The following is a 10,000-nucleotide window of genomic DNA, read 5'->3' on the forward strand; positions in this document are numbered from 1 at the left end:
ATGCATTGCGAGCTTGCATCAGTAAACAAGTCTCATGCATCTAGCATCCAACAATGTTGTATGCTAGATGCGAAGGTGTGAGTCAGGCCTTAGTCATCCAGAGAAGAGTGGACGGCATGGCAGTGAACGTCTACAGACCCTGGGTTCAGTACCAAGCTGGGTTTGGAGACGCATCAGGCGAGTACTGGCTGGGCCTGGAGAACATGCATTATGTCCAGAGAGTATTTGTGGGAGGTCTTAAAGGTATACGGCTTCCATCATGATTTTATTAATCTGATCAAATTGTTGTATGTCCAGTCCACAGTTCAAGTTAATGTAAATGGTGTTCTAACAGAGACCTTTGACATTAAGAGGGGTGTGAAACAAGGGTGCCCCTTGTCCGCTGCACTTTATATCTTAGCTATTAATCCGTTATTACATAAGATCAAGAATGATAAAAGGCTCACAGGTATAAAAACTAGTGGTGGAGAGCGAGTCGTTGTTTTGGCTTACGCCGACGATATCACCGTCATAATTAAAAATCACACCCGTGTGAACTGAGTGGTGCAACTACACATTTATTGTAAAGATTGATTATATAGAGATTGATTCACTCTGACGTGATATCTTTGATGTCAGTGACGTCACATACTAACCATAGCAACCATGCTCGTTTTTTTGGTTGCTAACCATAGCAACCATGCTCGTTTTTTTGGTACGAACTAACACGGGTACACGGGTACAAAGCCAGTTGTTGGAGTGGTTTGCACCACTCAAAAATAAGAATGAATTAGACATTATACATGAGCACTTAGCACTTTATGAAGAGATCTCAGGTTCCAGATTAAACCATGATAAGACTGAAGGTGTCTGGTTCGGGAGGAGTGAGGCAAAGCCAAATCTGAATATAAAGGACACAGAAACAATGACAGTCCTCGGGGTAAAGTTTAGTAATAATGGAAGTTATTGGAAGTTAAACTGGGATAATAAAGATAATGAAATAAAGGAGGACTTAGAAAAATGGGAAAACAAATCATGCTGTTATAGAACAAAGATTATGATTATTAAGACATATGTATTGGCAAAACTGCTGTTTTTGGCGACTATATTTCCTCCCAAGGACCAGACACTGAAACACATAAATAAAACACTAGTTAATTTCATATGGGGAACCACTAGAGAAGTTACAAAGAGAAACCTATTGTATAAGAGTACAAATAATGGAGGCCATGGGGCTGTGGACTTAGGACTTAAACTAAAAATGTTGTTTTGTAAAAATGTAGCAGCTGGTTTTAAACGGAGGGCTATGTGGATAGGGGAGGCACTGAGCTGGACCAAAAAGAAGGGCCGGGCAAACAGTGCCTTATTTTAAAGTGATGTATGGTTTGATTGATTGTTTGATTGATTGAAATATTTATTAACAGTTTGCAGAATTACAGTACATTTCGAGCACAAACTCAATACAAAGGCTGTTAACTGTGAGTGGACGACCCAATTAAGCATTACACTTGTTTACAACAGGGTCCACCATGTTCAATTCATCAAAATATTTAGAGACGTACAAATAGACACTTCTATATAGACAAAGAACAGAACAGGAATTCATCATAATGGAGGTAAAAAGGGAAAAGAAACATATACAGTGAGGGAAAAAGGGGGGATTTGTTGGTGATTTGTTGTTTATTTCTGCACATCTGAATATCGATTGGACAGAAATGTCAACCAAATGCATTTATGGCAAAATATGTGACGATTTATATGGTGGCATTTTCAAAAGCGGGTTTGTTTAAAAAATATTAGTAGTAAAAGTATCTCTGAAAAAAAGAGAGAGGTCATGTGGCTGGTCTCTGTGAGGAGACTAGCAGTGAGAGCAGTAGTGAAATGGAGCTGCTTCGTCAAAACCATTAAATGCCCAATCCTAAATTGTGGTCAAGATGAGACAATTGAGCACCTGCTTGTAGACTGCCAGGTCTGGCTTTGTGTGGGGGAAAATGCCACAAATTGGTTTTAAAATTAAGGTAAACTACAGTGCTGCTATGTATGGGGTTTTTGGGGGAAAAATGTCTGCCGTAGAACAGGAGTTTTACTGGTCTATTATTTGCACAGTTATACAGTAAATAAGTTGTGGAAAACCAGGTGTGCCATGGTGATTCACCAGGAGGCCATCTCAGGGGAGGTGGTCTTTAAACAAATCCAAACAGAGCTGAAAAGACAAAGAACTCTTGACTAAAGACAAAATAAACTGACACCATGGCACCTATTAACATTGTAAAAAAAAAAAGAGAAACCCTTTTGTATTGAAATGCCTTGAAATTAGACGGCACCCGGGAGCAGTATGGGTTGGCGCCCCAGCCTGTGTCTTCCGTGAGGAAGAAGCCCAACAAACCCACGGTGAGGCCTTTAGGAGGGCCATTCAAGCCTCAAGCGGAGCCTGCGGCACCACCAAGGGCAAGGTGGAGCCTGCGGAACTGTTGCGGCTCGAGAATCCACCATTCCTGAATAAAGTGCCTGGTGCTGGGAGTCTGGTGCAACGCACAGGGCCTGACCTGGTGAGAGCAGGAGTGGACCTGGTGAGACGTAGGAGGGGCCCGGACAGGAGTCAACCCACAGAGCCTAGTCCTTCCACGCGCCAGAATGGTACCTCCCAGTCCCGGCAGAGTAGTTCAGGAGGAACGGATTGTGTGGCCCTGGTTTTTCCCTAATGGGACTGATCGAGGGTAGCTACTGGGACGTAAGTCGGGACTTGATCACCCCGAAACCCTGATGACCTTGGGATACATCACTGAGGATACGTCCCAGGTGCATCCATGTATGTATGTATTATGTTTAGTATATATATATATATATATATATATTTTTTTTTTTTAATGTAATTTTTGCATAATTTGTAAACCCCTGAATAATTTTCAATAAAGTATATATAAAAAGGGAGAACATGCATATCCTCACCAACAACAGAACGTATCAGCTGAGGGTGGACATGGAGGACTTTGAGGGAAACACAGCGTCTGCCTCTTACTCCTCTTTCTCCGTGGGTTCTGAGGCTGACGGCTACAAGCTGCAGGTTGTTGGCTTGGTTTTAAAGGACAGTTCAGATTTTTTTTTTTACTTAAGCTGTATGAAATACTTGCCATTAATATAGTGGTTGCAACTGTATTAATAATTAATAACTCAAATCATGAACACAGCGTGTGATTTCCATGAAATTGTGGCATTTGTTCCTCTGCCTAGTGGGAATGTGCGCACATTCCCACTAGGCAGAGGAACAAATGCCACTGAAAAAACCCCACATCAGTCTCATGCTGGTGATATAACAGGCCAATTCTAGAAACTCTGTTTCCCCTTTTTTTCCCCTCTGTACATTAATATCTTACTTGATCACACTACAGCGTCACACAAAAGCATGAAAGTAGCAGATCCACAAAGTCGAAAATGACATATTTGTATAAGCAGTAGCCTATGGTGTGAATGTTGTCTCTATGCAGTGGTTCTCAACATGGGGGTCGCACTCGCAACCCCCAGAGGGGTGTGTGTGTGTGTGTGTGTGTGTGTGTGTGTGTGTGTGTGTGTGTGTGTGTGTGTGTGTGTGTGTGTGTGTGTCCATGTTGCTATTCATGTCCTCACTGCATTGCTATCATTTCAATGTTTTATAACTTTGCTTTCCCTTTTTCTTCGTTTGAGCTGCATTTCATGTCATGAAAGGTTCTATACAAATAAAGATGTATTATATTATGTAGCTAAAGTGGTTCATCACACATTCCAGAGTGTGTGAATGACACTGTGAATGAGTATGAGACTGCTATGGGGGCGGTGCTGCAGCCTTGGCACCGCCCACTGCAGCGAGCTCTGCCTCCCTGTCCTCTTCTACGTCCTCAGGACACACATAAGAAGAGGAGGCTTTCACTCAAAAGGTCATTCACGTCGCTATCTTCATTCAACTATATCTAACTTCAACTTCAACTGTAGTGAAAAAAACACAATCGGACGCTGCGTTGAGTACTAGTAGTTGTGGCGATGTGTACAAAACGGGTACAAAGCGGGCTACTCCTGAAAAGTTTAGAAGCCAATCGTAGCCAATGAGAGTGTATTATGAGAAATCAAACAAACCCGTCTTGATCACATGACTATGGAGAGCATGTGTACCGATTTGCGTGAAATTTGGATAAAATCTGAAGGAGTAATATTAGAAAATGTGTTTTACATATGTCGGTCTCCTGGTGGCGCTATAAAGAGCAGATGTGAAAAATTCCAGGCAAAGGTTTTTCCTTGGCCTCTAGGGAGTTGGCATACAAAGTTATCCACAGATCCGTGCAGTTAGAGGTAAAAACACTTTTCTGCCAGTTATAATAGTGTCACCATGAGGCTGAGTTGAAAATGTTCATGTGGCATTTCTTCCTCTGCCTAGTGGGAATGCGCGTGCACAATTTCACGGAAATCACACGATGTCTGCAACAAATTAAATTAATCCATGATACACTTGCAACAAGCTTGACTTGATTCTTATTTCAGTACAGTTATTTCATACTAGTCATCAATCATCCAAGCAAGTTATAAACGCACTAAATAAATGTATTGTTTCAATGGATACATGATTAAATGTAGGTGCACCTGTATTCAGTATTCACTCATGACATTAACACACAAACGGCATTAAAGTATACCACTGGCACTATGTGGGTGTCATAGCCGCAAGCATGGCACATGCTTTACAGACAATAGGGCGCACGAGCGGCATTAGCTTATATAGCTTTTTTTTTAAACTAATTTACAAAAATGCTAATGCAGACATGATAGATATAAAGTCTGCACCATTTACAGATTCATATAGGCGAAGGAACTCGGATAATTAATTCAGGCAGTTATTAAAGTGTGCGTGTCCCCGCTTAAGGGCATTGGAAGTTACTCTGTATATGGAAACAGTGGGTGGCTCTTAAAAGAGCCTTTGTGGGGTTTGTAAGGTCGAAATGAAGCAGATCTATTTCTTGGCGGCTTTCTCAGTCTTCTTGGGCAGCAGAACAGCCTGGATGTTGGGCAGCACACCGCCCTGAGCGATGGTCACTCCACCCAGCAGTTTGTTGAGCTCCTCGTCGTTGCGGACGGCCAGCTGGAGGTGACGGGGGATGATACGACTCTTCTTGTTGTCACGGGCAGCGTTTCCAGCCAACTCCAGGATCTCAGCGGTCAGATACTCGAGCACCGCAGCGAGGTACACTGGAGCTCCGGCGCCCACTCTCTGGGCATAGTTGCCTTTACGCAGCAGTCTGTGAACACGACCGACGGGGAACTGGAGCCCGGCACGGGATGAGCGGGTCTTGGCCTTCGCCCTGGCCTTTCCTCCGGTTTTTCCTCTACCACTCATTTTGATGTAGGTTGGTTTATTTCTGGAGTTGAAACTCGAAGAAATGTGATGTAAGAGAGGCGCGCGAGACCTTTTATATGTTCAACAACACACATTCTACTGCTACTGTCTATGTGCGGCCGTGCGCCCCACCAATCATAGCCACGGACGAGAGCGCGGGCTGAGTGTGTAAGAGCTCCTAACAACCAATCACTGCTAGTGGCGTGATCGGTTCCTCTCATTCTAAACTCTCTCCTCCTCCCAAAGAAAGAGGTTCCTGACCACACATTTCTTCAACAATTTCTTCAACATAGTGTCAGTATGTTGAACTCTGAAGTCAGTATGGTATGCTTATCAGTCTTATAAGCATACTTATACACAGTATGATGCGGTCGTAAATATTTGTAGGCAATCAATATCCTTCACATTTAGCCTACAGTTAGTGTCAAATTTCTTCAACACACAGCCGAGCCTAGTACTACTGTGTATGCGCGGCTGTGCGCCCCACCAATGAATGAGAGCGTACGAGTGTGAGCGTGTACGAGCTCTCCTCCAATCAGTGCTAGTGGTGTGGACGGATCCTCCCAAAGAAGGAGGTTCCTGACCAGAGACGGTGTCTCTCGTCCACTGACCAATCAGAGGACGACTGCGTCTCTGAAGCGCAAATAAAAGCAGCAGTTTTCAGTGCACTAAACATTCTATTCTCAACTTCTTTAGAAGAGAGCAAGATACAATGGCAAGAACCAAGCAGACCGCTCGTAAGTCCACCGGTGGCAAAGCGCCCAGGAAGCAGCTCGCCACCAAGGCAGCTCGTAAGAGCGCGCCAGCAACCGGTGGAGTGAAGAAGCCTCACCGTTACCGTCCCGGTACAGTGGCTCTGAGGGAGATCCGTCGGTACCAGAAATCCACCGAGCTGCTGATCCGCAAGCTGCCCTTCCAGCGCCTGGTGAGGGAGATCGCCCAGGACTTCAAGACCGACCTGCGCTTCCAGAGCTCCGCCGTCATGGCTCTCCAGGAGTCTGCCGAGGCTTATCTGGTCGGTCTGTTTGAGGACACCAACCTGTGCGCCATCCACGCCAAGAGGGTGACCATCATGCCCAAAGACATCCAGCTGGCCCGTCGTATCCGCGGAGAACGTGCTTAGACTAATCTGTTACTGTCACAACCCCAAAACGGCTCTTTTAAGAGCCACCAAATGTTTACTTTGAAGAGAAATTGTTCCATTGATATATTATATACTAGCCTGGCGTCATGCACTTTAAACTAGCGTGACAATAAGCCAAAAAAAACTACTGAAATGTATTCGACTATTATATTGGCCACAATGGGTAATGCTGTTTCCCCTGTGGATTCCACCGTTATCTCTTCATTGGGGTGGTTTCCCAGCTATGTAGGGACAGTGCATGTATAATATGTAATTTGCTTAACAGACTATTAGATCTGTATAAAATAAAATACTGAGTGCAAAGATGAGTTAATCATAACATGTTTTGCAGCATGAGTTGACACATTGCACCATGAAGCCTAGCAGGGCTACCTAAGAAGTGTGTTGGGTACATCGTGTCTCCATAATCAAATATACAGATACAGTTGATTAAAGATTTAAACACACTTAGTTTTCTGATCACAGTAAGTTATTTGTCCAACATTTGCCAAGTTTTCCAACAGCTGGCATTCTGTCTGGAAATTGGAATTTGAGATCAACTCCACCACCATGCTTAGTTGAACTGGAGTGTGTTTACTGCATTATATTTATAGCAACAAGGATGACATAACAAAAGTATAGTTTGTGGTATCTCATCGCCAGGAATGTCTACTAAATTGATTGTGAGTATTGTTGTTATTACAACATAGTTTACAATATTTTAGAAGAAAAATGACAGAGGCAACACTTTGATCTGACTGTAGACCGGTGATGTTTTGAGGTTATTACTAAAAAGGAGTGCACTGCTTTCATCTCAGATATATTCATGACAGAAAGGCACGCGTGTGTTAACTGGTCAGCTCTTTGTCCCATTAAATAATATACACAGTAGTTTGTTATAACTTGTTTTAATCGAGGAGAAAACACAAGTGGCACAAGAGAGAAGAGGGTCTGTGTATGTTGACTCTAAATGGTTCTCATGAGGTGTTTAAGTCCAGCCCCTTCAGAGCGTTCAGCATCAGTCTTTGAGAGTTTAGTTTAGTTTACTTGAGAGAAGGAAGAGCAACCTACTATCCGAGACAATGGCAGTCGCACCAGCACCAGCTCCGTCACCGGCCAAGGCCGCCAAGAAGACACCAGCTCCGTCACCGGCCAAGGCCGCCAAAAAGAAGGCAGCTCCCCGACCCAAGAAGACCGGCCCCAGCGTCGCTGAGCTGGTCGTCAAGGCCGTGTCCGCCTCCAAGGAGCGGAGCGGTGTGTCCCTGGCTGCGGTCAAGAAGGCTCTGGCTGCCGGAGGCTACGATGTGGAGAAGAACAAGGCCCGCGTTAAGATCGCCGTCAAGAGCCTGGTCGCTAAAGGCACCCTGGTCCAGCTCAAAGGTACCGGTGCGTCCGGCTCTTTCAAGATGAACAAGGCAGAAGCGGTGAAGGTAAAGAAACCTGCTGCTAAGAAAGCAGTGAAAGCAAAGAAGCCTGCTCCAGCCAAGAAACCCGCAGCGGCTAAGAAGCCCAAGAAGGTGGCAGCAAAGAAGCCCGCAGCCGCCAAGAAATCGCCCAAGAAAGCCAAGAAGCCTGCCGCCAAGAAAGTAGTGGCCAAAAGCCCGAAGAAGGCCACCGAGAGCCCCAAGAAAGTGGCTAAGAAGCCAGCAGCAGCCAAGAAAGCTCCAGCTTGGCTGCTGCGGCTGCGGCTGCTGCGGCGGTGGCGGTGGCCCCTACCGTGGCCCGCCGCTCAGGGGTAGAGTGCCTGGATGGTAACCGTAAGGTTGCCAGTTCTCTCTGGGATGGTTTCCGCTGCCATCGGTGTATATGTATGTGTGTGTGAATGGGTGAATTCCTGTTCTGTCTATAGAAGTGTCTATTTGTACGTCTCTAAATGTTTTGATGATTTGAACATGGTGGACCCTGTTGGAAACAAGTGTAATGCTTAATTGGGTCGTCCACTCACAGTTAACAGCCTTTGTATTGAGTTTGTGCTTGAAATGTACTGTAATTCTGCAAACTGTTAATAAATTCTTCAATCAATCAATCAATCGATGTAATGCACAATCTCTGTAAAGTGCCTTGGATAAAGGCGCTATATAAATGCACCATTTACCATTTTGCCAAGAAGGTTGCCAAACCCAAGGCAGCAAAGAAGGCCGCTCCCAAAAATAAGTAAACTGTCTGCAAAATATTTATACCCACAAAAGGCTCTTTTAAGAGCCAACCACATTCTTTTATAAGAGTATCCTATCTTTACTTTATTTAGAAATTATGTAATGGTCACTGGAATAATAACCAGCTTAAAATGTTTGCCTTTATATTACAGGCATAAGAGCACAACAATTGACCCTTGCATAAAATATAATTATTGCAAAGTTTATTTGTCAATTCTGCTGCTGCCCTATCTATGCTGATCTCATCAAAAAAGAAAAAAACCCTGGCACACATTAGTTACTAGTCAAACATTGACACATTTGTGAATCCACCTTTGCTATTGCCTTTGACAAGTGGTTCTAGTTCAATGTTTATTCTAAATGTAATGGTAGGCTATACAAGGGGAAAAAACGGTAACCTAGTAACCCGTCCACCTTTACATCATCAGAATTATCTCAATAAATTGCATGAAGTCATGAAATGTAGAAATAAATTTGACCCAGAGCAAATTTCACAAATGCATTTTGTAACACTGAAATGTATACATGATTACAGGTTCAATTTCAATGTAGGTGGTAACATGGTAATACATCAAATGCAATCAAGGATCAAAAACACAACATCTGTCTAACAGTAGAATATCTGTACAATGAACCTATGATTTTACACTAGAGTGCTATATATCTACAGTACATGCTATCAAAATTACATTGTTTAGCTGTTGCATACGCATGTAAGGTCATCAAGGCTATATTAGTGTGTTTGACAACAATATTTGTTGTCAAACAAAAAATATATATATACAAAATATATGTGTACTTTAGGAATACATAATACATCACATATATATTAATACATTATTATATGTCATAGATAGATAGAGCAGCTGACTATATAGCAGTGTGTGTGTTGTGGGGGGCGGAGTTAGTAACGCCCACGCAGCCCACAGCTCGCTCTGCCTGTCCTCCCTTACGTCCTCAGAACACACATAAAAGGGCAAGTCTCTGAACTCTCAAATCACTCAGTTTTCTAACTGTAACTACAGCTCAACTCAAAATGTCAGGAAGAGGGAAAGGAGGAAAAGGTCTTGGAAAAGGAGGCGCCAAGCGTCATCGCAAGGTCCTTCGTGATAACATCCAGGGAATCACCAAGCCCGCTATCCGCCGTCTGGCTCGCCGTGGCGGAGTGAAGCGTATCTCCGGTCTGATCTACGAGGAGACCCGCGGTGTCCTCAAGGTTTTTCTGGAGAACGTGATCCGTGACGCCGTCACCTACACCGAGCACGCCAAGAGAAAGACTGTGACCGCCATGGATGTTGTATATGCTCTGAAGCGACAGGGACGCACTCTGTACGGATTCGGAGGTTAATAACGCTGACTTGATCTACCAACAACCCAAAGGCT

At 43.9% G+C, this 10,000-nt stretch overlaps 4 protein-coding genes across 4 annotated transcripts; 3 read left to right on the forward strand and 1 right to left on the reverse strand.

Annotated features, from left to right (window-relative positions):
• Positions 1–4,838: 4,838 nt before the first annotated feature.
• LOC306936415 (histone H2A-like) lies at positions 4,839–5,338 on the reverse strand (the record flags this gene model as incomplete). The annotated part of the gene is made up of 1 exon (XM_079519910.1): positions 4,839–5,338. One exon carries the CDS (start codon positions 5,336–5,338, stop codon positions 4,955–4,957), a length of 384 nt encoding a protein of 127 aa, XP_079376036.1. The 3' UTR covers positions 4,839–4,954.
• Positions 5,339–6,039: 701 nt separating this feature from the next.
• LOC306936401 (histone H3.2-like) lies at positions 6,040–6,461 on the forward strand (the record flags this gene model as incomplete). The annotated part of the gene is made up of 1 exon (XM_079519896.1): positions 6,040–6,461. The coding sequence occupies exon 1, from the start codon at positions 6,051–6,053 to the stop codon at positions 6,459–6,461; it is 411 nt and encodes a 136-aa protein (XP_079376022.1). The 5' UTR covers positions 6,040–6,050.
• Positions 6,462–7,543: 1,082 nt separating this feature from the next.
• On the forward strand, positions 7,544–8,266 carry LOC306936263 (histone H1.5-like; the record flags this gene model as incomplete). The annotated part of the gene is made up of 1 exon (XM_079519754.1): positions 7,544–8,266. The coding sequence occupies one exon, from the start codon at positions 7,544–7,546 to the stop codon at positions 8,198–8,200; it is 657 nt and encodes a 218-aa protein (XP_079375880.1). The 3' UTR covers positions 8,201–8,266.
• A 1,387-nt stretch (positions 8,267–9,653) lies between these two features.
• On the forward strand, positions 9,654–9,965 carry LOC306936449 (histone H4; the record flags this gene model as incomplete). The annotated part of the gene is made up of 1 exon (XM_079519946.1): positions 9,654–9,965. The coding sequence occupies one exon, from the start codon at positions 9,654–9,656 to the stop codon at positions 9,963–9,965; it is 312 nt and encodes a 103-aa protein (XP_079376072.1).
• Positions 9,966–10,000: the final 35 nt, after the last annotated feature.

The sequence above is a fragment of the Electrona antarctica genome (assembly GCF_951216825.1).
Source record: "Electrona antarctica genome assembly, chromosome: 14".
NCBI classification, from domain to species: Eukaryota; Metazoa; Chordata; class Actinopteri; order Myctophiformes; family Myctophidae; genus Electrona; species Electrona antarctica.